Raw genomic sequence first — 26,069 nt, 5'->3', positions numbered from 1 at the left:
AAGTGGTAGGTGGGTAGACAGCTCTGGTGCAGGATAAGAATGGATTCTCCCTCTGCTTTTACCAGAAGGGAAACTGTGCTCCCACACACTCCCGCTTATTTTAATATCTGCTCAACAACTCTAGATTGCTGGGTTGATGTCAAGCCACTGATCTTTGTAAAGTTACTAATTAATTGACCAAAATGTCAGTCTTGGTGTAATAGTATCAAAGCAGAAAGCTTTATGAACTTGTTGGCTCCTTTAGACTGCTGGGCTGATGTGAAGGCAAAGGTGTGTATGAGGTTCCTGAGTGGGATGCTGGTTACTACTGTGTTGGCATGATGTCAAAGGATAGGTTGTTGCATGGCCACTTACTCAGCAACTCTAGTTTTCTAAGATGATAAGTCTCAGGCTATTTAACTGAACACCTCCAGCTTGCTGGTCTGATGTAAAGGGGCAGGTCTCTGGGAGATAAGGTCACTGGCTCAAAAGCTACTGTTTGATGGGCTAATATTAAGGCTAGGACCAATGTGATATGACAGGGCAGCATCTCTAGCTTTCTCCATGTTTGTCGAGGCACATTCCTTGGTGAGCTAACTGTCCCAGTCCTTCTAGTTGACTAGTATATCAAGGCAGAAGACTCTCTAAAGTTACTGACTCAGCATCTGTAACTTGCTGGTCTGATGTTAATGCAGTTTTCTGAGAGCTCTCGGTTCTTAACATCAACCAGGAGAGTCACTGCCTCAGCTCCACTGATTGACTGGGCTGATTTTGGGGCAGAGGCTTCTGTGAGCGTTACTGACTTAGCAACTACAGATTGCTGGAATGATGACAAATGAAAAGCTCTGTGAGTCCCTACCTCAGTATATTTAGCTCACTTACGTGATGTTACTGGACAGGCCTTTGGGAGGTTACTGATTCATTTCCTATAGTTCATTGGTCCCATGTCAAGATAGATTGTTTTTGCTGAGCCAGTGAATTCACACTTCTAGCATGTTGGTCTTTTGTCAAGGCACAGGTGTCCGCAAGATCACTAACTCAGCATGTGACGCTTGTTGATAAGGTTCAGCCTCTTTGGGATTGGTAGTTCTGCAGCTTTAGCATGCTGAGCTAATGTCAAGGCTACGAGGGCCATTGTTTCATAAACTCTGTATTACTGGGCTAATGGCAATATGTAAGTTTCTATGAGGTTTCATATTCAGTACCTCCAGCTTGCTGGGCAAAAGCTAAGGTACGAGCCTTTGCAAGGTTATCTGCTCATCCACTCTAGCTTCGTAGGGCTGTGTGAAGATGTGCATTTGTGAGTTCACTGGCTTAATAACCCTAACTTGGTGAGCTGCTGTAAAACCACAGGTTTCTGTGATTTGCTCACTGCGAGTACTGGCTCAGCACTAGTGGTGAAGGCAGATCAAAATAGGAATGGGAGCGCAACAATTTGTGGTTTCATGTGTATTAAAATGTGGTGAAATGACATTCCATCATAAAAGATGATGTACTGTATGAGAGGAAGAATGGTCCAGTGGTTAGAGTACCAACCTGGGATTCAGGAGACCCAGTTTAAATTCTCTACCCTGCTGCAGTCTTCCTGTGACACCTTGGGCAGTTTCTCATCTGTAAAACAGGGATAATAGTACTTCCCTACCTCCCAGCAGTGTGGTGAGGATTAATATATTAAAGATTGTAATGCATATCAAGTAGGATAGGAATGAATCAGTAGCTGCTAAACACAAAAATGTATCCTACTGGAAGGGAGGGATAGTGGGAAGCAGCAGACTTTCTCTGTCCAAGAGAGGGGGAGTCCTCAACAGGGACAGATCTTCCTTTAGTAGAAAGGAGGCATACAGGAGACTTCCAACATGGACAGTTCTCCCATCAGGGACTGGTGCTAGTGGTATTACTATTCATTATTTGTATTACTGTAGTGCCTAGGAGCCCTATTCATAAACCAGGCCTTTGTGCTAGGCACTGTACAAACACAGAAAAAGCCCTTTCCCCAAGGATTTTGCAATCTTTAAGTATAGGAGATAGCAAATGGATACAAACAGAATGGGGAGTACAAAGAAACAATGAGATAATATTGGTGACAGACAGCAGTCACTGGTACTGACAAGACTGCTTGAAGCAGTATAAACTTATGAACAAGGCACCAGCACTATTTTGGATGGCCTGAAGGGGAGCAAGTTGAGTAACAGGGAGAAGATTGCAAGCACAGAATTAGTGACAGACTGGGTGTGGGTGGCAGAAGTGAAGAGACTAAGTTTTGGGTCCTTCGGTGTTTCTAGCACGTGAGTTAATCACGAGTCTTGTGATATTGGGTGACTTTCTTAAAGCCTGTGCTTCTGGAGTCACATGATTATGAGAATCTCAACTTTAATTTAAACAAAACAAACCACTCTACCCTGAGCCTCTGGCCCTCCTGATTACAGAGAAAAACTGGAAGATGGGAGCTCTAAAGAACAATGTAAATAAAAGAACCCATCTTGTATTATTTGTTAGCAGCTCATGATTTTGGGGGCTGGGACTCATGACTGTTGTACACTGGAGCCGGCTGGGACACTGTCTGACAGGCTGGTGAAAGAGCGCTGAGGGAGGTTTGGCAGCAGAGCTCCCACAGAGCAGGCTGGGTGCAGGCAGCCTATTTCCCAGGCCATGCGGAGCAGGAGGGATCTGGGCTGGGCTGCCTGAACCAGGCTGATAAGATGGCCACAGAACCTGGGCTGGCCCCAGGTAGGGTTGCCAGGTGTCCATTTTTCAACCAGAATGCCCAGTCGAAAAGGGACTCTAGCAGCTCCCATCAGCACTGCTGACCGGGCTGTTAAAAATCTGGTTGGCAGCGCAGCAAAGCTAAGGCAGACTCCCTGACAGTCCTAGCTTTGCACAGCTCCCAGAAGCAGCCAGCATATTCAGCTCCTAGGCACAGGGGCAGCCACAGAGGCACCACACACTGCTCCCACCCTGAGCGCCAGCTCTGCAGTTTCCCGGCTAATGGGAGCTGTGGGGGCAAAGCCCGTGGGCACGGGCAGTGTGCAGAGCCCCCTATAGCCCCTCTGGCTCCAATGCCAGCCACTTCTGGGAGCACCACCTGGAGCCCAAACCCCCTGCCCCAGCCCTCTCCCAGAGCCTGCTCCTAAACTTTCTCCCAGAGCCCACACTTCCTAACTCCAACCCCAGCCCGGAGCCCCCCCTGCACCTCAAACCCTTCATCCTTGGCTTCACCCCAAAGCCTGCACCCCCAGCCAGAGTCCTCACCCCCTTTTGCACTCCAATCCGCTGCCCCCCCCTGCCCAGTGAAAATGATCGAGCCACAGAGGGAAGGGGGAATGGAATGAGCGGGATCAGGGCCTGGGTGTTCGGTTTTCTGCAATCAGAAAACTGGCAACCCTAGAGTAGAGCGTCAGGGAGACCACGGTGGGAGCAGGGTTAACGGCCCCACAGACACCGGCATTCTTGGTCTGGGCAGCGCCACAGCCGCGCCGGGTGCGTTCCGGGTCACCGGGGCGATGTGACCCCCCCCGTAGCAGGAGAGGGGCTGGCGCAGCGCCAGAGCTATGGAGCTCTAGGGCCTCATCCTCGGCTCCCCTTCTCCCGCCCGGCCGGAAACCGGAACCGGATGTGGTGCCCCCCGGGTCATGGAATTGAGGCCTTAGCCAGCCTGGAAAATCGCCCAGACCATAGAGCTGCGGAACGCCTTGGCATTTCCGGCCTGGGCTCGCGTCACATCCGTGCGGTTCTGAGATGCCGGTAAGAATTGTGGGGGGAGTCAGAAGCGGGTGGGGGGGTCCCGAATTAGGGAGGGGTCCCGGTCCCGGTCATCAATCCCTTCCCCGGGGCTCTGCCGCTCCCCCGAACCCGGGGGCTCGCGCGGGGCGGTGCTGGTCCCTCCCCTTTCTGGGGGGCTAGAGCCCTCCCCCGCGGGGCTGAAGCTGTGGGGGGAGGGGGGGCTCAGAGGGGAACACACCCGGCAGGCAACCGCGCTGAGGGGGAGCCTGCCCCGATGGGGGCGGGGTGGGAGCGCGTGTGTGCCGCGCCCCTCCCCCCATTCCCGCCCACACAGCTGTGCCTTTGAGTCGTGGGGCCTCCCTCGGTTCCGTCCGGCTCGGTCCCCGGCCGGGCCTCGGGCTCTCCCGGCCTGTCGCTGCCTAGCAGGCTGTCTTCACGGCGTTGGCTGATTTCGCCTGCCAGCTGCTCTGGGCTGTGCGGCTGGCTGTGGCGCTGGCGTGTGTAACACTGATGCCAGGAAGGGTCATAATGAAATCTCAGACAGCTTTGGAAGGGCTGCAGAGCAGCACTAGGGACCCGGGCTGCTTCGCTCCTGTAACTTAACCAGTGCAACTGGGTTGTTACCTGCATCCGTTACGTAGTAGCTTATTTCACTGGGTGTGATTGCCACTGACCAATGAATGACCCAACCAAGTCTGTAGTTTGAAAGGCAAAGGGGATCTTAGAACGTGAACAGAGTACCAGGAGTCCCCTTGAAGCTTTAATTCCTGTTTTTATTTATTATGATTATTTACTTATTAAGTTCAGAGTGGGCTTCTCAGTGTACAGTTAGTACAAGACATGGCATCTGCCTAGAGCATCTTACATCTGGACAGACAATCCATGGGAAGTCATACAGGAGAACTCTATCATAATTTCTGTACTGATCCAACCTGGAATGAGAACTTGTGTTTTTTCAGACCATTATGTTTTTAGGACTTGCAGGAAGCTGTAATATTGATGGAGCAGGAGAACTGGAGATAATATTTTCTTGCTGATTCCTATCACTAGTATCAGCACTTTACAGAAATGGGAACAAAAATGTATTTAGCTTCCTTCCTAATGTGTAGAAAAAATAGCATGGTTAATTTATAGGTGCAATGTGTATGAGAACTGAGGTGGAATTAAATCAAAACATCTCTAAACATCAGGGACTTTTTGACAATCAGAAAACAGATGAGCTTTTGGGAACAGGTGGGCAGAGCTTCTTGATTATGGATCCTTGGCTATGGAATTTCAATCCACCAACAATCTGAATAAGCCCAGATGTTCTCAACAGCCCCTGAAGAATGGCCCGGCAATGCTTCTCTGTATATAAGCAACAGAAAGTACTGCTTTTTAAATTCTGTGTAGTCTTAAATTAGATAATAAAAGGAAGGCATAGAGACTAGTTTTTTAAAATAAAATTAGGCTTTAGACTCTTTTGTTAGCATTCCGATTCCATTGTGATAGTACTATAAACACCAAGGTGGATAAAAGACAGAACTGCAAAGACCATCCATATTGACAGGGATTTTGTACTCCTTAACAATACCGATACTTTTTTTGACTTTGATGCATTAGTGATAGGTCTCAGCTGTTTACACTTCCATTCTCTTATTTGTTTTAGGTTAAATTGAATATCTGCCTAGCACAACTTCTTGCAGGAAGACTGCATTGCTTTAAGGCTAGGAGACTATGAGAATAATCAGAGGGGACTGTTCACTCTGAATTCTAAACTTGTGCCTTGCCCAGAACAGCTGCGGGAATCGGAAACGTGAATCAATGTTATCGGATGAGTTAGAATCCAAACCAGAGGTAAGCGGGTCAGAACTGGGTTAGTTCCTGACTTGGTTTCTGTTTCGTGGTCCAACTCTTAAGTTCAGGAGAAGATTTGCCATTTAGATAGTAATTCCTCAAAGCTGCCTAAACATAGCAGATAGTGATAGCACCCCATATATTTAAGATTGCAAAATATTTTCTCTTGTAATCCGACATTACTTTTAGTGGTTTATAATGTACAATACTGACTTTTTGAATATATATATATATTTTAGTTTGAGCAAAGTCTCATTAGCCATTTTTGAATAAAATAACGGTGGGTGAGAAAATATATTCCCTACCCCTTTTTTTAAAAAAAATCTTTGTACCAGCTTATTTTCCTCCTACCAGAGTGACACTACTAGATTCTTGGGGGTTGGGTTATTCCTGAAGTTCCCAAATCTTTGTTCACAGACAGCTGGCTGTTCACATGGTGCTTGTGGCTGCCCTTTCATTCCAGCTGCAAAATTGCTTTAAAAGAAACTAAAAAGACATTACATATCTTCTTAATGTGACTTTTCCATGCGATCAATCACTGTCATTGTCACAGGGATATTATGTGATTGTAATTGGGAAGGGAGGTGTCCCTGAGACTCTTTCTCTATTGAAATGTGACAACTTTACAAAAATGTTTGCCTATCCTTGGATTGTTTTGCGGTGGAGGTGGAAGGGGTTCAATTTAATAACGTTTGAGAGAGAGGATTTAAATAAAAAAGCCATTGTGTTGTTTACGATCATCTCTCTGAGAATGTTTGTAATAAGAGAGATTTGTTATTCTTACCATTTGCCTGCTGCTTTTATCCTGTTGGTTTTGCATACTGATTTGATATCATTGTGCTGGGGAAAACCAGAGACTCCCTGTTCTAGGAGAGACTTTCTGCTGTTGCTTTTGGTCATGTTTAATGGCCTAACGTTAGTATATGTGGACGGATGGATTGAGACAAAGCCACCTTGTTGGAGGAGGAAATCTTTTTTTTTTTAAGTATCTCTATATAATAAGCCAGGCCACATTTCATTATGTTAATATATATTTCATAACAAGGCAGTTTGAGGTAGGGACTATGGATATTATTTAATATTTCATATTTAATCTTTAAACAACCACCCCAATAACTCTGAATGACTAAGCTATCTAGCAATGTAAGTCTGTTAACCACACCTCGTAGTTGCATTTTATCTTAATCTAAAAAGTAAGATCTCAGGAGAGGGGATATTTTAATGTGTGTTTATAGAGCACTTGGCAAAATGGTCCCCAATTTTGACTGAGGCTTCTGGATGTTACTTGTATTATAACTAATAAGAATTGGTGATCTATTAAAATTGGGTTGTGGATTCTGGCTCAGTTCATCTTGCATATGGCCACCTGAGTGCCACACCAACTTAAATTATCTTCATAATATCGTAGGGAGGTAGGGGAACTGAGCACAGATAAATTAGGGCCTGAAATTTGAAGGGTCCACTAATTTTGGGTATAATATAATGCTCAACTTAAGATGTCTAGGACCTAATATTTCAGAGGTTTAAAACATTGGCAGCTCCCATTGACTACATTTGGATTTGTGAGTGCCCTTCACTTCTGAAAGTCAAGCCCAGAGTGCGTAATTTTGGGTACACAGGAAATGAGGCACACACAATAGTGACTACTGTCACAGTTTCAGGGTATCTGCACCTGTATTTTCCCCTGTCCCCACTCCAGGAGCAGCCAGACTGGTCTTCATCCATCGCCTGTCTCTGAATAGGGATCCATGTCCCATTCCCTCTGACCAACAATTTTAAGGCTGCACAGCTCCCTGCCCTTACAGTGTGATATCCCCAACAAGCCAGTCTGCCTAAAGGCCAGAACCTTGCTTTGCTTTCTCTCTGAGGGCTATGAATATATGTATTGCCAGCAGTTACAAGTTACCACACAGCTCTTTCTAAGCAAGCGGTTTTATTCTTAAGATAAAAGCATTACAAAGAAAACGTAATAAAAACAAGTATCAGAGGGTAGCCGTGTTAGTCTGGATCTGTAAAAGCAGCAAAGAATCCTGTGGCACCTTATAGACTAACAGACGTTTTGGAGCATGAGCTTTCGTGGGTGAATACCCACTTCCTCAGATGCATGCATGCGTCTGTTAGTCTATAAGGTGCCACAGGATTCTTTGCTGCTTGTAATAAAAACAATAAGCAGATTTAAACACACTAACCATATCAGAAGTCATCCATCAGTCTCCTGGGGCTCAAATAGGCCAAAGACATTCCAACCCTTCCGCATGGGTTGGGGCCTCATTGGACAGAAGGTCCTGTCCATTTGCTGGATCCGAAAGAATTCCACAAGTCAGTTCAAGCTCATTCTTTTATATCAAAAACCCTTTCTTTGCTTCATAATGTCTGGAAAACCCACCCTGAACCAGTATATGCAAACCGTCTAGGGCAGAGGTGGGCAAACTACGGCCTGTGGGCCGGATCTGGCCCCTCAGTGCTTTGGATTCGGCCCATGGGATTGCCCCCGGTGGTGCTGTGGGGGCCCCATTCTGCTCTCTGAAGCGGCCGGCACCACTTCCCTGAAACCCCTGGGCAGAGGGGCAGAGGGCTCTGTGCGTTGCCCTGGCCTCCAGGCACTGCCCTCTGTAGCTCCCATTGGCCGGGAACAGGGAACCGTGGCCAGTGGGAGCTTTGTGGGAGGTACCTTGAGGCACGGCAAGGGCAGCGCATGCAGAGCCCTCTGCACCTGCTCCCCCAGGGGCCACAGCACTTCCTGGAGCAGCACGGCGTGGGGCAGGGAAGGCATGCAGGGAGCCTGCCCTGGCCCCAGTGTGCACCGCTGCCACCTCGGAGCTGCTTTAGATAAGTGGTGCCGGGCTGGAGCCCGAACCCCTCCTACTCCCTGCCCTAAGTCACCACACACCCCTCCTGCACCCCAACTGCTGCCCTGAGCCCCCTCATACACTCTGCACCCCAACCCCCCTGCCCTGAGTCCCCTCATACACCTCGCATCCCTCCTGCACTGGAACTCACTGCCCTGAGCTCCTGCCGCACCCTGCACCTCTCCTGCACTCCGAGCCCCCTCCTGCAGTCTGCACCCCTCCTGCACCCCAACTCCCTGCCATGAGCCCCCTCATACACTCTGCACCCCTCCTGCACACTGCACCCCCCCCCCAACCGCACACTCCCTCCCACACCCCAACCCCCTGTCCTGGCCCTGCATACAATTTCCCCACCCAAATGTGGCCGTTGGCCCAAAAAGTTGCCCACTCCTGGCCTAGGAGGTGGAATTTCCCTACAGTTGTTTAGTCTCAGTTACTCGCCTTAATCACCCTCCACTGTTTTTAGGTCCTGTAGGAGCTATGGTAACCTTCCCTCATGGAGCAAAACACAATCATACATAAACTATTTATAAGCTTACTACAGTATGTTCCCTAAAGATATTGCATGGGGTTGCTATATCTGTCACAATTATCTCCTTTAATTAGTCTATATAGTGACATACTCACCATATCATAGTAAGTCTGAGTTAGAGGCAGTGATGGAACCCAGCTCTATTGGTCCCAGACCAGTCCCCTTATCATGCAGCCATTATCTGTCTGCAGTCCTCTGTCTCATTCATTAGCTGCAGAAGTTGGAAAATGTGTAATGAGGGAGAACTCCTACATATGGTCAGCTTTAGTTACTGAGCCGTATGTGAACATATAATTAAAGGCTATATCACAATAAGGGTAAAGTTCTCTTCTCTTAAGTTTTCTTATGGAATTTAATCTTTTTAAGTTAAGAAGACAGAAATTCCATCATATATATTTATTTACTAGACAGCAGTAGAATGTGGGATCTGGATTCCTGAATTCTAGTCCTGGCTCTGTGGTCTAAGGGACAGAGCATGGAATTGAAGGATAAGACTCCTGAGTGGTATATTTTTAATGATTCTCATTCATATGTGGGTTTCAAAGTATTTTGTGAATGCAAGCAGGAGTAGCTCCATTTTACAGACCCCTAAGGCCAAACACATAGATTTGGTATATTATTTTTGAGGCAGAGTGTCTTAAGTGGATGAGATCTGAGTTCTCTTTGTAGATCTGCCAGAAATGACCTTGTGCACCCTCTCTGGTCCCCAGGAATTTATCCTCATGTTTTCTTGTGTGTAAGGTTTTGAGGCCTCACTTGATAATAAGGGTTGGGTGGTGCTCACAATTATTGTGAGTCATTGGAAAAGGTCGGCCTAGAATTCATGATCTCCTGGCTCCTAGACCACTATTTCTTCTGTAGGTCAAAGGGTGTTTTGATTTGTGAGCGGAGCGTGACAATGGTGGGACGATCAATTTTTTTCTGTCTGTGTCCTAGAAGTAAAACTCTGCTTTCACTTTGGAATGGCAGAGGCTTAGAGGGGCCCAGGAACATGCCTAGTGTAGTGTGGCAAGAGTTTGAATTTTGAGATTTTGTGGTGAAGAGAGAATGAGTAAACAATGTACAAATTCTACAGCTCAGAATTTGGCCAGACTTTCAGAGGGACAGTGCACTTCTCTGACTTTGATTAGTTTCTTGTCAAATTTTTGGCTCCTGCTCCAAACTCTTGACACGCTAGGGTTATCCAATAATATTTTTTATATTGACAGAGCTCCCTACTGTTTTACTCCCTACATTCTTGAAAAGGGCAGATCCATTTTCAATTTAAAACAAAATTGTTGTTAAATCAACTTGAGCCAGAGACTAAGCATGAAAAATTTTGGGTTGAAAGATTAGAGCTTGACAGTGATGAGGGACAGAAAAGGAGGGTTATAATGGCAAGTAATATGCAGCCTTAATAATAGACAGCACTGCTACCTATAGTGAGCTAGGCTATCTTATTGAATTTCTATAGAAAAATCAGGATTATCAATCTCATGAAATAATTGGGGATGTCATCCATAAATGCTAATATATTCAATTATGGGCTCAATCCAGCTCCCGTTGAAGTAAGTGGGAAGACTTCCATTGACTTCCAGGAATGTTGGATTGGGTTCTGTGTATATTACAAGGTAGAGGAAGCCTAACTAAATGTCTTTTGTAATCTCATTGGAACCTTGTGCTATAAACGGGTTTGCTCACTGCTGAATCCTATTTTCAAGATCCTCTCTTTTTCAGCTGCTGGTTCAGTTTGTTCAGAACACATCTATTCCACTGGGGCGGGGGCTGGTGGAATCAGAACCTAAAGGCATCACCTGTCTCTCCCTCCTTCCTGTTACTGAGACCTCAGAATGCAACAGACTGATGTTGCCAGGTAAAATCTATGGTACAGGTTTGTGTGGGAGTGCCATTTATATAGCTGTCTCTACTGTGCCACTGCAGCATGTTCTCCCTACTTCTCGCTGAAAAGGGATCCTGGTGGTGGAGGGATAGTTCAGAAGAGTTATTAGGACTTTTTCATTAATGGTGGAGCTTTGCTGCTTAGAGGTCTGTGATCTCATTCTCTTCACTAGATGATTCTCCAAGTCACACTGACTCCTCCAAAGATGTTCCTTCATCTGCTGTCTTGAGAAGCCTTCAGGTAAATGTAGGCCCTGACGGCGAGGAGACAAGGGCGCAAACCGTACAGAAACCACCTGAGCTCCTGTCAAGTCCAGAACCTTCCAGTTTATTGCAAGACCTCCAGCCCAGTGACAGCACTTCCTTTATTCTCCTCAACCTAACAAGAGCAGGTAATTCCCCTTCTTGTTGTCATCTGGCTGGATCTGTTTCAGACAGTAGAATGCAGGAGATACAATTGCATCTTTGTCCCAGCTGCTTATGATGGAGAAATATGAAATTTTCTGGGTGTTGATGGATATTATTCAGGAGCATGTAACCATCAGCAGCATCCCACAGTACAGAGACTTAATGCAGATATTATGTCTGTACCATGGATATTAGACTCTGAGAAGCAAGCGAGTCCCCTCTCATTGACTATCTTTCTGTCTCATGGAACTGCCATCTCTTCCAGGCCTGGGCTGTCCAGCAGAGCACCTTGTGTTCGTTCAGGATGAAGCAGAGGATTCTGGGAATGACTTTCTCTCCCATGACAGCACAGACAGCAGTACCCCATGGTTTCTACGAGTGCAGGAATTGGCCCATGACAGTTTGATTGCTGCCACTCGAGCACAGCTCGCAAAGAATGCCAAAGCAAGCAATAATGGTAGGCGATGTGCTGCTACTATCTTAAAGATTTAACCTTCTGTGAAAGGCAACTGGCTGTAGCTTTAGTTGTTTATCCTATCTGACTGCAGGATAGTTTCTAAATAGGCAAAATCATTATAGAGCTGGAGTTGGCAACCTTTCAGAAGTGTTATGCCGAGTCTTCATTTATTCACTCTAATTTAAGGTTTCACATGCCAGCGATACATTTTAACATTTTTGGAAGGTCTCTTTCTATAAGTCTATAATATATAGCTAAACTATTGTTGTATGTAAAGTAAATAATGTTTTGAAAATGTTTAAGAAGCTTCATTTACAATTAAATTAAAATGCAGAGACCCCCCCGGACCGGTGACCAGGACCCAGGCAGTAAGAGTGCCACTGAAAACCAATTCATGTGCGGTCTTTGGCACGCATGTCATAGGTTGCCTACCCCTGTTATAGAGGCATTGTTAGCATCTCTATAGTTAAGGCTGTATTGGAGTTTTCGGTTAAAGCAAGGTTTCAGTATCTCTTAGGGCTGAAAACATACAGACTTAATTTTCTAAGAAAATATGTTCAATAATTTTGAGTTCAAAGGAGTTCTTCGACTGTAATACCTACACCCCGAAGGTATCTTCCCAAAATCTTCTGTGGTGAAGACTGATGCAAGACAATCATTTAATTTATTTGCAATGTCCTTACCTCCTTAATTGCTTCCTTTGTTCCCTGGTAATCCAGTTGACCCACCAATTCTCTTGCAGGCTTCCTGCTTCTGATCTGCTTAAAGAATCTTTTGTTGTTTCTCTTTGTCTACAGCTGTTTGCTCTTCAGATTACCTTTCAATCCTCATAATGTCCATTTTTCATATTGCCTTCTTTATTTTATATGCCTTTCTAGTGGCTTAACTAGGTTTGATACTCAGTTTTCTGAGGGATACCTGTTAGAACTATTAATTATATTGTGATCACTTAATAGCTCAACTACAATTATATCTTGAAATAATTAAGTCAATGAAGTCCTCTTCTGTGCTCTAGAATTAGCTGTTCCAAGAAGTCATCATTTAAGGTGTTGAGAAATTGCGTATCCTGACTGAATCCAGAGGTGATATTTGACTATTTGATATTTGGATCGTTGAAGTAACCTAATATTACTACTTAGCTGATATTTATGGCCTCTGATCTTTCAGCATTACACACTCCCTAACATTATTCTGATCTGGAGGCAGCTGGTATGATATGGTACTTTGCTGGGAATAGTTTATAGACCTGAAAGATAGGTAAATATGTATGTGTTCCCTGCAATGGGCTGGGTAGCAATATCTAGTTTGTAGGACTAGTTAATACATGATAACCCCTAGTATCATCTAGGCCTATAAACCAGATGTGTTCCTGGTTATCTTGTCTCTTTCTTACAGTAAGTCATCTCCTCTGTGGACTTTGACAGTATGTTCTGTTCTGTTCTAGGTGAAAGTGTTCATCTTTGCTCAGGAGATGGGCAGCCGAAAGATTCCAGCCCCATCCCTCACCTGTCCCGCATAGAGAAGAAGTTGAAGTGCACAGTTGAGGGCTGTGATCGGACATTTGTGTGGCCAGCCCACTTCAAATATCATTTAAAAACTCACAGGTGAAGAGAACAGAGATCTCTGCTATTGTGCCCTTGCAGAAATTTCTGGTCTTTATCCAAAACATCCGTTAATTCCCATTGTGTAAAATCTTCCTTCAAAGCTGAAAGGCAACAGGAAACTCAAAATTGAGTAAAATCCAGATTTAGCTGCTGAATGGTCTCACTAACAAGGGTTATGGTCAGCGCACTTCCTGCACACTCTCAGACTGGCTGGGAGGGAATACAGTGTAGAAAATTTTTTATTCTGAAAATTCCCTTTGTCCTTCATGAAATCCACTGTGACTTAGGGAAAGTTGACGTCTTTACAAAAAAGCTCCTAGTTCATAGAAAACACTGTCATTAATGTGAACTTGAAAATAAAAAGTGCTGCTGAATAGGCTGGAACTGGCCCAAGTATTTCTGGAAAAATATTGAATGGTTTTTTTGATGGAAGGGAACACACAAAGAAAGTGGATTTAAATACATACTGCAGCCCAATCTCAAAGTCAGGAAAACAGGATTGTTGGATTTTAAGCCTCCTCACCAAGGACTGTTTCTCTTATATTCACACCTATCCCAAGAAAGAAAAGACTCAGAAGTTCATATTAATTTAACAAAATAGAGAAATTGAAAGGAGTGGTAACTGTTGAGCCTCTCTCTAAATTTGGCTCTCCCCTCAGAAACTAGAACACTGTGAATGTATGTGTTAGATTAATCTATATGCCACGTATATTGAAAAAAGTAAGCCAGATTTAGGCTCTTCCTTCTGGTCGTTAATACTATTTTAAAGTGGAGCTATCTTTTAATCTAAAATAACATTGTCCATCACACAGGATAACTCAGCTTTTCCATCTCATGTACAGTAAGGGTGTTGCTACATTGGACACTGGTATATGGGGGAATGTTATCACATCTCTGCATTATGTTGCCTTGCACAAGGTCATCTGTCCCGAACAAAGTTGAGGTTGCAAAAAACCTGTGATATAAGCCAAAGAGGCTTGGATTTATTTTCTGTTTTCTTTTTCCAATAGATTTTACAACTTCTGGCCATGTGGTAGAAGCTCCTTGATGAGTAATCTAGTTGAATACAGATTTAAGCCACGTACCTGGTTAGGTCATTTAATTTCCTTGTACTGCCATTCATTTCAGTTGAAAAGTGAGTAAAAGGTAGAAACCATATTTTAAAAAAAAGATGTGGCAGCAGAATTGAGTGTCCCTAAGGAAAATATATTGTTTTGCAACCCGTTGCTGTAGTTCTTTTGTTGCCTCTCAGGAATGATCGTTCCTTCACCTGCCCAGCAGAAGGCTGTGGGAAAAGCTTCTATGTCCTGCAAAGGCTGAAGGTGCACATGCGAACTCACAATGGTGAGAAACCATTTGTCTGCACTGAGGTGGGCTGTGGGAAGCAGTTCACAACAGCTGGGAATCTGAAGAACCACCTGCGGATTCACACTGGTGCGTTTAAATCCCAGTTCTTTATTCAGGAAACAGTCCCCAAGAAATGGTCCAGGGAGAGCAGTGTCCACATGTACCTTCACTGGTGTCCTTATCTTCCAACTTACAATTATTTATCAATGTGATTAACCAGGTGTTTACCCGTGCAGTACCCTACATAATTCCTCTCTCTTTTTGGAGTTTACGCTCTTCAGATGCTGTATACTTTTATCATGGTCCTCTTTTAGTTGTCACTTAGCCAAACTATGTAAATTTCTGTTCTCCCTCCTAAATCGGTCCTAGGACCTTTTTACATTCTCAGAAGATTGGCTTTTAAGGGTTTTTGGAGAAGTCATTCTAAATTCTTGTGAGTGAAGAGGCAAAGTAGGTTGAGATACTTGTCCAAAGTGAGTCCTGACCTAGCTGCATGTCCTTACTGCTGGGAATTTAGATATACAGTCCTAACTGGACTAGTGCCTGATTCAAGCGGTGGCATATATTTGCTTTGGTATAAATTAAATGAGATCTAAAAATGAACTAGTTGATAGAATGTAGATTAATTTGACTAGCTCCCTCATTGTCTGTGCTACTTGTAAAATTAAAAGATAAATATGTTGAAGTGTTTACAGATCAATGTCTAGAGAGAGGAGAGGATCAAAAACCATAGCTGAAAGGTCTAATAGGAAGAAGCAATGATAATGCGTAGTACAGCATTCTGATGATGTAAAGTGCTCCACAAATGCTAATGCTAACCAAACTGTACTGCTACATGCTTGGCCCTCAGCATCCAGCTGGACTTGAATTCTATGACATTTACATTTAAAATAAAAAATGAAAGTTTCTAATAAATATAAAAATGAATAATTCAATCGTACCGTAGCCCCTGTTTGTTGTAATATACATTAAATTTATGTTTAAGTGTCCACACATTTTCAGTTCTTAATATGCTACGGATTTTTACATTGCTAATACAGAGCTGCATCATAGAAATTGGGGGACTAGCTAAAGATCTTGGCAGCTAGGTAGTGGGAATTTGGGGCTTTATATTCCTAGAAAGGTGTGGGGAGGCAGTGTATAATTGAGATAATGTGTTTATCTGGATGTGTCTGCTAAAATGTTTAATAGTCCCCAACATTGACATTTAAACTAAAATGTTTAAGTTTCAGTGTTAACAATCGACTGAAATGTATGGGGCAGTCTGTGTGTCTGAGAATATTGTTTGAGGTTGGAGACTCAGGAAGATAACACTGCATCAGTTCTTATTCGGTTAATGTTTTAAAATTATTTTCACAACTACAAAGGCTGAAAACAACTTTATTAAAATGAAAGCTCAGATTTTTTTTGTGTAGTTCCACAAACACTTCTGCAGCACAGAACATACACGCTCCACTCTCACATTTTGTTTTATATCGCACCAGTGTGCTTTGTAGATGTCTGTGAAGACAAGATCCTTGCTTTGAAGAGTTTACAGTCTAACTAGAGAATGTACAGTTGAAGGATGGGAGCTGGGATGTAATGGAAAGTGATATACCTGAATAGTGAAGTTTTGCATATGTAGTGATTGTCTTTGGATTCAGTTTTCTACTTTGTTAATCTTTCTCTGCAGGGAGGGCTAAGCTTTGTTGGCCCTGGTGTCGCATATACTGTGGTTTCAGAATCCAGCAGAAAGTAGCGTATCTAAACTAAAAAATGTCTCAGACCAGTTGTTCCCAAATATGAGTGGCTAGTAATAAGTGGCAAATATTTGCTTTGGTATAAATTAAATGAGACTTAAGGAAGTTGGGGGAACCATCCTCATGTACCAAACATGAAGACAGTTCCAAGTTGTGGTTGTGTTCAAACAAACCCACCATCTATTTCTATAGATGAAATTTATATGCTGAGCTACTGATTGGGTGTCATCAGTAATAATTTTTCTTGCTAATATTTCTATCTTGAGCAAGATTGCAAAAGTTACATAAGTGGCTGATGAGAATCTTATGCACACTGTCACTACCACAGCACCAGTCAGAACATGTTACCTGAATCCCTTTCATTCAGATATATCAAATACTCCAATAGCTATTAAGCCAAGTAATACATTGCATGGGAGAAGAGTTAGACAGAGGAAGTCGCATTAAATACTTGAGCACTCTTTTTTCACTGATTTACAAAACTACTGGATGAAGGGTATGTGATAGATATAATATACATGGATTTTTCTATATTATCTGATACAATGTCTCATTAGTCTTGTGTGGAGTATTTCAAATTGCCTTGGCAGTGACATAGCATGAAAACTGACAGTAGGGCTATGATTAAGGGGTAATAATAAGCAGCAGTGTACTGAGTTGTGAGCAGCTCTCTAATGGATGCTACAGGCATCTATTTGCCCTAATTTTATTTAACATCCTCATTGGTGACCTTGAAGAGGGTTAAGAACAGGTTAATGAAATTCATAGGTGATTATAAATTGGAAGATGAGAACACCGATGAGGTTGGAGAAATGCAAAGGGATCTATAAAGATTAGACATATGAGAAGGAAATAGCAATGAGATTCAGCCTAGGAATATGAAAACAAATACATCTGGGAAATAATAAGCCCAAACACAGATATTCTATGGGAAGCAGAAAACTAAGAAGCAGTAATAGCTGAAAGAGATCTAAGAGATTATAGTAATCAGAAAATTCAGATATGGATTTGAAATATTGTATGGCAACAAATCAAGCCCATGTGATTTTGAGAGTTGCATAGAGATGAGCATGACATCTCAGAGCAGCCAGGGTTGTAGTCAGTTTCTACGTAGTTCTTATGGAATCACACCTGAAATATTGTGTTACTTTCTGGGCACCTAAATACTGGAAAGATGTTTTTAGAAGCAGATGGACAAGCTGAGCCCTGATTGGCTTCTTTTTGTGAGTCATGGTCTGGAAATACTATGGAAAAGTCATATTCAGCCTAGAGGAGGAGGAGGAGGAGGAGTTTCAGTATAGACTCTTCACAGCCAATGAAGAGGTTGCATGAAACAGATTCATAAGGAGTCTGCCTTCTTGGTGAACTTCGGTAGCTGTAATGTAAGGCCAAGGGGGAGGAATGAATGTAAATCAGGGATGTTACCAGAGATTGGAAGATAAAATGAAGTAAAGGTCTTAATGCCTAAGAACTTGTGTTTCATCCAATACAGGAGAAAAGCCCTTCCTGTGTGAGGCACAAGGATGTGGTCGTTCCTTTGCTGAATACTCCAGCCTTCGGAAACACCTAGTTGTCCACTCAGGTAGGGTAGATGAGGCCTATATGCTAAATGTCTGTGGTGCAGTATTTTCGTCTAGTTTTCAGTAGAAAATCCCCTATTTTCTGTGGAACTGTTCTTCATAGTTTGTGGGTTTGTTTGTTTGTTTGTTAGTACTTCATGGACAGCATATCCTCTATCTGGTACCTGCCCTGTCCTAGATCTTTTGATCTCCACCATCTGCCAGTCTCTGTCTTTATAGGATCATAGAATCGTAGGCCTGGAAGGAACTTTGAGAGGTCATATAATTCAGTCCTGTGTACTAAGACAGGATCAAGTATACTTAGACCATCCCTGATAGGTGTTTGTCTAAACCTGTTTTTAAAAACCTCAATGACAGAGATTCCACAACCTTCCTTAGAAACCTATTCCAGCGCTTAACTACCCTTATGGTTAGAAAGTATTTCTAACATCTAAATTAAATCTCCCTTGCAGCAGATTAAGCTGATTACTTCTTACTCTTTAAGTGGACATGGAGAACAGTTGATCACTGTCTTCTTTATAACAGTCCTGAATGTATTTGAAGACTATCAGGTCCTCTGTTTTCTTTTCTCTAGATTAAACCTATCCAGTTTTTTTAACCTCTCATAGGTCAGGTTTTCTAAACCTTTTATCTTTTTGTTGCTTTCCTATTTGTCAACATCTTTCTTAGAGTGTGGTGTCTAAAACTGCACACAGTACTCTAGCTGAGGCCTCATCAGTAGGACAATAGTGTCCCATATTTCACATATGACATTCCTGTTAACATACCCCAGAATATTAGCCTCTTTTGCAGCTGCATAACATTGTTGGCTCATATGGACTTTGTGATCCACTATAACCCCCAGATTCTTTTCACCAGTACTATCACCTAGCCAATTATTCCCCATTTTGTAGCTGTGCATTTGATTTTTTTTTCCTTCCTAGTATTTTATCTTTATTGAATGTTATCTTGTTGATTTCAGACATAAGAACATAAAAATGGCCATACTGGGTCAGACCAGTGATCCATCTAGCCCAGTATCCCGTCTTCTGACAGTGGCCAGTGCCTCTGTCCAGTTCTCCAGTTTGTCAGGGTTGTTTTGAATTTTAATCCCCTCCTCCAAAGTGCTTGCAACCGTTCCCAGCTTGGTGTCATCTGCAGATTTTATAAGCATACTCTGCACTCCATTATCCAAGTCATTAATGAAAATATTGAATAGTATCGGACCCAGGACAGACCCCGGTAGGCCCCACTAAATACGTCCTCCCAGTAAGACAGTGAACCATTAATAATTCCTCTTTGAGTACAGTGTTTCAACCAGTTTGCACCTACCTTATACTAATTTCATCTGGATGACATTTCCCTAGTATGTTTATGAGTGTCATGTGGGACTGCGTCAAAAGCCTTACTAAAATCAAGATTACTCCTGAGGGAATTCTGTGCCACTGCAAAATGCAGAATTTTGCAGAAATTAACATTATACATGCAGAATTTCCTTTCTGCCACAGAAATGGGCTGCAGTGTTGCTGGCTGCCACTAGAGGCTGGTGGACCTGGCAGAGCCCAGCTTACACATAGAAGACTGAGGGTATGTCTACATCTACAATTTTGCAGCACTGGTTGTTACAGCTGTATTAGTACAGCTGTATAGGGCCAGCGCTGCAGAGTGGCCACACTTACAGCAACCAGCGCTGCAAGTGGTGTTAGATGTGGCCACACTGCAGCGCTGTTGGGCGGCTTCAAGGGGGGTTCGGGGAACGCGAGAGCAAACCGCGGGGAAGCAGGTCTCCTTCCCCGGGTTGCTCCAGTGTTCCCCGAACCCCCCTGCAAGCAGATCTCCTTCCCCGCGGTTTGCTCTCGCGTTCCCCGAACCCCCCTGCAAACCGCGGGGAAGGAGATCTGCTTGCACGGGGGTTCGGGGAACGCGAGAGCAAACCGCGGGGAAGGAGACCTGCTTCCCCGCGATTTGCTCTCGCGTTCCCCGAACCCCCCTGCAAACCGCGGGGAAGGAGACCCGCTTGGGGGGGGGATTCGGAGAACACCGGAGCAAACCGCGGGGAAGGAGACCTGCTTGATTACCAGAGAGGTATCCTCAAGTATGCTGGGATACCTGCTTATTCCACAGAGGTCAAGAAAAGCGCTGGTAAGTGTCTACACTTGATTACCAGCGCTGGATCACCAGCGCTGGATCCTCTACACCCGAGACAAAACGGGAGTACGGCCAGCGCTGCAAACAGGGAGTTGCAGCGCTGGTGGTGCCCTGCAGATGTGTACACCTCCTAAGTTGCAGCGCTGTAACTCCCTCACCAGCGCTGCAACTTTCTGATGTAGACAAGCCCTCAGCCGTAGGCAGGGGAGGGAGTTAGAGGTTCCTGGCAGCTGTGATTCCCAGCATGCCCTGAGGGAAGGAGTGGACGAGACACAGGAAACTTCACACAAGCCTGGGACTGAGCAACAGGCTGTTTCTCTCTCTCTCTGGATCCCTGAGTTCTGAGGTGGGGGCAGGTGTCTGGGCTTGTGGGGGCATGGCTGGGCTCGGGGGTGGGGGAGAGTATGCTGGTGTTTGGGCCAGGTGGGTTTGCGCAGCTAGGGGTTCTGGGTTTGGGTGTATTGGCTGGGGGGCGGGGGGCGGGATGGGGGAGGAGAGAGAGGAGAAAGGCCTGCAGATGGGCTCTGGGAGGGGAAGGGGTTATGGATATTTGGCCTCTGGACTGGGAAGGGGGCAGAGAAACAGGAACTCAGTTGTCATAGGGGTTTCTTAAACTCTCTGCTCCTGGGGAAATTTTTGTGTTTGCCTATATCGTCCCAGACATACTTGCTGACAGGTATTTTGAAATAAATTACCAAAATAATTGAAACCGATGTGATGACGTAGTGTTATTTTGACACATTTTGCAGAATTTTAAAATACGGTCTGCAGAATTTTTAATTTTTTTGGCGCAGAATGTCCCCAGGAGTAAAAAGATTGACTAGTTCTCCTTCCTCTCCATCTGCTGACAAGTGTGCTGTCAGAGAAGGAAATTAGTTTGGTTTGGCATGATTTGTTCCTGATAAACCCACATTGGCTGCTACTTATCACCCTGTTATTCTCTAGGTGTTTGCAAACTGATTGTTTAATAATTTGTTCCAGTATCTTTCCAGGTATTGAAGTTAGACTGACTGGTCTCTAATTCTCTGGGTCCTCTTTGTTCCCCTTTTTAAAGACAGGTAGTATATGTTTACCCTTCTCCAGTCCTCTGGGACCTCGTCTGTCCTCCATGAGTTCTTGAAGAGAATCACTAATATTTCCGCGATTGCTTCAGCTAGTTCCTTAAGTACCCTAAGGTGAATTTCATCTGACCCTGCTGACTTGCATACATCTAACTTTTGACTCCTTGCTCCCATTTGTTGATTGTCTTTACTCCCAAATTCAGAAGTATCAACTTGGTTGGTTGTTTTCAGGAGTGAAGCCCCATCAGTGCCATATCTGTGGGAAGACATTTTCCCAGAGTGGTAGCCGGAATGTGCATATGAGAAAGCACCACTCCAGAATTGGAGCTGCTGGAAGCAGAGACCGAGAGCAACCGGGTAAGGAATGTTCAGGAGAGAGAAGCATCCTGTCTGGGATGGGTGTGTGAGGAGGATGCTCTGACACATGGGTGAGCAAGTGGGTAGATAGGGGAGGAGATGATGGTGAGAGAGTGTTCTTACAGGAAGTAATATGAGAGATCAGGCTGATGGGGGCAGGCAGGTTGTCCCTCCCTAAGGAGGTTAGGGTAGGATGGAGAAGGGAATTCTTATCTGGATGGGAGGAAGCCTTGGGAAAGGAATAGGTGAGAAAAGGTTGAGGGTAAAGGATAGGAGGGCATCTGTGTGTGACAGCCATGGGGCAGGTGGGTCCTTGCTTTGAAAAATCTTGAATCTGATCTCTTTTGAAGTGAAGTTTATGCCCTTCATACATACCTTTTCTCTGTTTAAGGGGGCAGAACCTATTCTTCCTATATAAGTAATTCACCTAACATATCCAGCTCTACCTGTTTGTTTTGCAGGTGTTCTAAGGGCTTAACATTTAAAACTCTGGGAGTTCCCACCTAGTGGTGTGTTGGAAGCACAGACCCAAGAGTGGGAATTCATAGAAGTGGGGTATCTTTGGAAAATAGACATTTTCTCTGGGTCTATGTGAGACAGAAGTCCCTTCCTCTGAGGGTGGTGGGCAGCAAGGGCAGTCTAGATAGTTCACAGCACGTTGTTTTTGTAACAGAGTCACTGCTGGGCAGCAGTTTGCTGGAGGAAGCAGCTGTACATAGTAAGAATCTGATCTCCATGAACTCTCAGCCTCGTCTTGGCGTGGAGTCTCTGCACCTGCCAGATACTGAGTCTGTTATTGGAGTAGAGGAGGGTGAGCCAGCTGCTCTTTTTTCCACCCTCTTATATGTGGTGACTGAAGTAGGATCATTCCTCCAGTCTCACTGTGATGTAGAGGGATGATTGAGTGTTGCTTTTACTGTGCACGTAGTGGGATGAATAGATTGAGAATGAATTATAAAGCTGGAGATGGAAAAGAGATGAATTCTTTAGCCCATGTCCTGGGAAGATATTGCAGTACTGTTTCTGCAGCTCATTCTCCTAAAACCTAAGATGTTTTAAATTGTAATTCAAGCAACAGGCCTTCCATCCTTTACCTTGAGAGACTAAGCTAATACATCTCACTATTAGGGCTGACTCTTAATGGCCTAAATAAATGTACTACTTAATATAATTAAATTATACCTGCTGTGTTCTCTTCATCCTCCTAACTTAGTCATTTTGTTGAAGGCCGCAATCAAGTTTGTTTGGTGTGTCAAGTTCTTTAAATGGTTCTGGTATCGTTGGATGTTTTTCTGAGCTAAAATATTCCCCATCTGGATTAGCTCTAGTATAAGTGTGCATAGCATATATATATTGGCTCTTACATGAAGAGCTCAGAGTGCTTTGATGCACTTAAATTAATAATTCCCAATTAAATATGTCTATTTGCAAATTGCAATCTAAATATGTGGTGCCACTGTATGTAAATGTGTTGTGATTCACAGAGGTTCTTGCTGAAGCAACACCAGGAGCCCTCCAATCCGCACCTGATGTGGTTTTGCCACAGTCTCATCACCTGGTCGCCATGTCAACAGGGAGACACTCCTATGGGGTGTCTGCTTTACTGCAGTAAATCTACAGGTTAGTTGAGCAGGCCTTTGTTCCTTTTGAAAGTTTAAAAAAAAAATCTATTCTGCTAAATTTCAAATAAAAATGAAAAGTCTGTATTTTCACATTGCTGTTTCTAAGATATTTGTAAACCAAAAGAAAGACCCCTTCCTGGCTTTAGAACACAGCTTGTTTTGTTAGGATGATCAGAGATGGTTTTTCAGTTACTTATTTTGTTGTTTTTACTGTCAAGCATAAATTGAGTTCATGGTTACAATGCCAAGATGTGGGTAAATTCATAGTACACTATATAATATTTAAAACTCAGCTGTCTATTTTGGCAATACCATTTTCTCCCTTCTCTACCCTCCACACCTTCCTCTTTGTAAGGAGTAATTTAAACTAAAAGGAGAATCTATGTTTGGAAATCTCTTTAAATGGTATCAACTGTTCTTCTTAGAACTGAATCAAAGTTCTTAAATTGTTTAACAGTCCAGTCCTGATTGTCTTTAGGACAAGGCAAAACATACACAAAGGCAGAGAGAATAAAAATAGCAAAGGAGGCGGTGTCTGACTTGCAGTTCATTTGCTGGAAGGTCACTAGCACAGTACGGGACCCAACTGCCAAGATCCTGGGATTTCCAAAATGTTACCACAACAGGCTGCTCAGGAATTGCATTTAGCATCCCAACCAGATCTCGCCAAAATACTGCAACGTTAAATCTATTCTGGTTGGTTAAACTGAACTATTACTATATAGAAGGCAATAAGAGAGAGAGATAAAATAGATGGGAGGAAACTTACATGCCAGAGATAGCTGGAACCTTAGCAGTTGCACAGGACATAGCCATGGGGATAATGATGTCATCTGCGTGGAATATCTTTCAAATTCAGTCAAATTATCCTATGTTATTAAATGTTCCCCAGAACTGCCTAAAAGGAGTAACAATCTTGTCCAATCAAAATAAGCTTTTGATAGTTCACATAGAGACACTTCCATCCCTTTTAAGAATTTTTTTTTTTGATGGGAGGTTGCTGTAAAAACTCTGAAAACCGACAGACAGACAGAGACTCTTATCAGCAGTTTCATTCAGTTCAAGCAAGCTCACTTTGTGCCACTTTTTTTACTCCAATCTGGGCTTTCTTTCAGTTGCAATTTTACTTAATAGGTTTATAGATTAAGTTGGATCCTCCTGCTGTTCTTTCTCCTTCCTCTCTTCCTTCTAGACACTTAAAAATTTTAATTCAGAGTAGGGTTCAACATCAGTTTCCAGATGGGTGCCCAAGAAAATGAGTTTTCTGAGAACTGGGTGGCAGATGCTGGTGACCTGGTCCTACGAGCAGGGATGCTTTCTTTGGCTGCATGTGGCAAGCTTTTTAGAACAGGTTGGATGTTTGTGGGTAGCAGGACAGTTGTGGGTGATTTGGAACAATGTAGTAAACACGTTTTATGTGCAGCGTATAGAGGATGTGTGGGTTTTATGTGCAGTATACAGATAATGTTCTGTATGCAGATAAATGTTAATCTGAACTGTGTGTGTGTTGACTTTACAGTTACAAAAGGAAGAAGAAACCAATGATCTAGTGAGAGAAAACACAAGATGTAAAGTTAAAGAACAGACTTCTGTGTGTAGATCTCTTAAAGGAGAGATGCAGGACCTGAATCCAGAGTACATGCTGTGCAGGCAGCTTACTTTTCATGACTTGCTGCAACAAAAACTAAACTGTAGCCCAGAATGGGATGTGAGATGTAGAACATGAGAGTTCCTGGTTACTGAAGCAGATTTCTGAAGCTAAATTCAGGAGCCACTAATCATGTTGGACTGACAAGTGGGACTTACTAAACCTGCCATCGGGAGGGATGTGCACTTCCATCATTACAACATCAAACCACTTTCACCTGAAGCTTGTTCATAAGCTCCAGCATGTACAAGGCATTAGCATTGCTTAAGCAACTAATAGGGGCTTTTCTTAGAGGAGAATATTTAGGGTGTTGTGGATTCTAAACCAGAGCATTGCAGTCTCATTCTTCCTTCTGAGTTTTGAAGGTTTATTTCCAGGGTGACCCTAACTAGAATCTGAGGCTCTTCCTTGAGGAGCAGGAGCTTATCCACCGCTCTTCCTTGCTTTATGAAAATATGTTCCCGAGAATTCCACCTTGCCCCAGAGTCTGAGGTCAGACCCAAGTTAGAGGATTACCTCAGAACCCGCTCTGCTGCTTGCTTTGCCCCATATTTCTTCATTTCTAAAATACTTATTAGTATGTTTAGTTTTTTATTTAAAAATCAGAGGTAGAAGATTTTAAGTGTTTACTGTATTGTAAATAAACAGCCTGTTTTGCTCTCTGGCTTCTGATTTGGTTTGTCAGAAAGTTTATTTAAATTCTGTAAATGTAATAATTTGTATATCTTTCTCCCAAAGTGTGGTATAGACAGTATGTGCAGGGGAGTCACTGTTGAAAACATGCTAGGTAGCAGTGCTCTAATCATGTGCCATCAATCCAACTAACTGTGGATCTTTCTGCTACTATGGTCTGTGGTGAAACAGTTAGCTGTGTGGACGTTTAAATGATTGTTAACTTCCGAGTTAACATCCCATTGAGATAAACACAGCAGTTTGCATCTTTAGGGTGATATGCTGCTTCCTGCCACCCCACAGCTACATATCTACAAGCCTGAAACCTCTCTGCATAGAATACCCCTGCCTAATGGAACAACAGCGGCTCTTTTGCAGGTAGGGACTTTTGCTATAGTGAAGGGACCATATGGGATTCTCAGAGATCCTGTTCCATTCTCTTTGACTGCAGACTCAGCAGTTGTATTGGTTCCACATTTAGAAGGCACTTCAGCCAGAAAGGCTAGAAAACTGATTTTGTTTTAAGTGAAAGCTTAGATTCTGTTGAGACTCAGCCAATGAGAAGGACTGCTACCCTGCAGCACCGGTGTGTGTCAACTCAAAAGTTGGGGCAGTGGCTTAGCTAGTGGAAAGGGAAGTGCCAACTCCTGCAC

The 26,069-nt window shown here is 43.7% G+C and overlaps 1 protein-coding gene across 3 annotated transcripts; it reads left to right on the top strand.

Moving 5' to 3' along the window:
* Positions 1-3,620: 3,620 nt before the first annotated feature.
* On the top strand, positions 3,621-25,416 carry ZNF410 (zinc finger protein 410). Of its 3 annotated transcripts, none has more exons than XM_030559211.1 (12): positions 3,622-3,720; positions 5,348-5,535; positions 10,633-10,768; positions 10,968-11,186; positions 11,468-11,659; positions 13,104-13,263; positions 14,516-14,697; positions 17,842-17,931; positions 21,349-21,474; positions 22,148-22,285; positions 22,959-23,094; positions 24,616-25,416. In XM_030559211.1, the coding sequence occupies exons 2-11, from the start codon at positions 5,503-5,505 to the stop codon at positions 23,084-23,086; spliced, it is 1,404 nt and encodes a 467-aa protein (XP_030415071.1). In that variant the 5' UTR covers positions 3,622-3,720; positions 5,348-5,502; the 3' UTR covers positions 23,087-23,094; positions 24,616-25,416. The 3 variants fall into 3 exon arrangements, with proteins under 3 accessions (XP_030415073.1, XP_030415071.1, XP_030415072.1); XM_030559212.1 differs by lacking the exon at positions 3,622-3,720 and adding an exon at positions 4,019-4,336; XM_030559213.1 differs by lacking the exon at positions 22,148-22,285 and having other exon boundaries at positions 3,621-3,720.
* The last annotated feature ends 653 nt before the right edge of the window (positions 25,417-26,069 follow it).

Source organism: Gopherus evgoodei, chromosome 4, assembly GCF_007399415.2.
Source record: "Gopherus evgoodei ecotype Sinaloan lineage chromosome 4, rGopEvg1_v1.p, whole genome shotgun sequence".
In the NCBI taxonomy this organism is placed as follows: Eukaryota; Metazoa; Chordata; order Testudines; family Testudinidae; genus Gopherus; species Gopherus evgoodei.
Note: the sequence above shows the minus strand (reverse complement) of the source record. Positions and strands in the feature narration are given on the sequence as shown.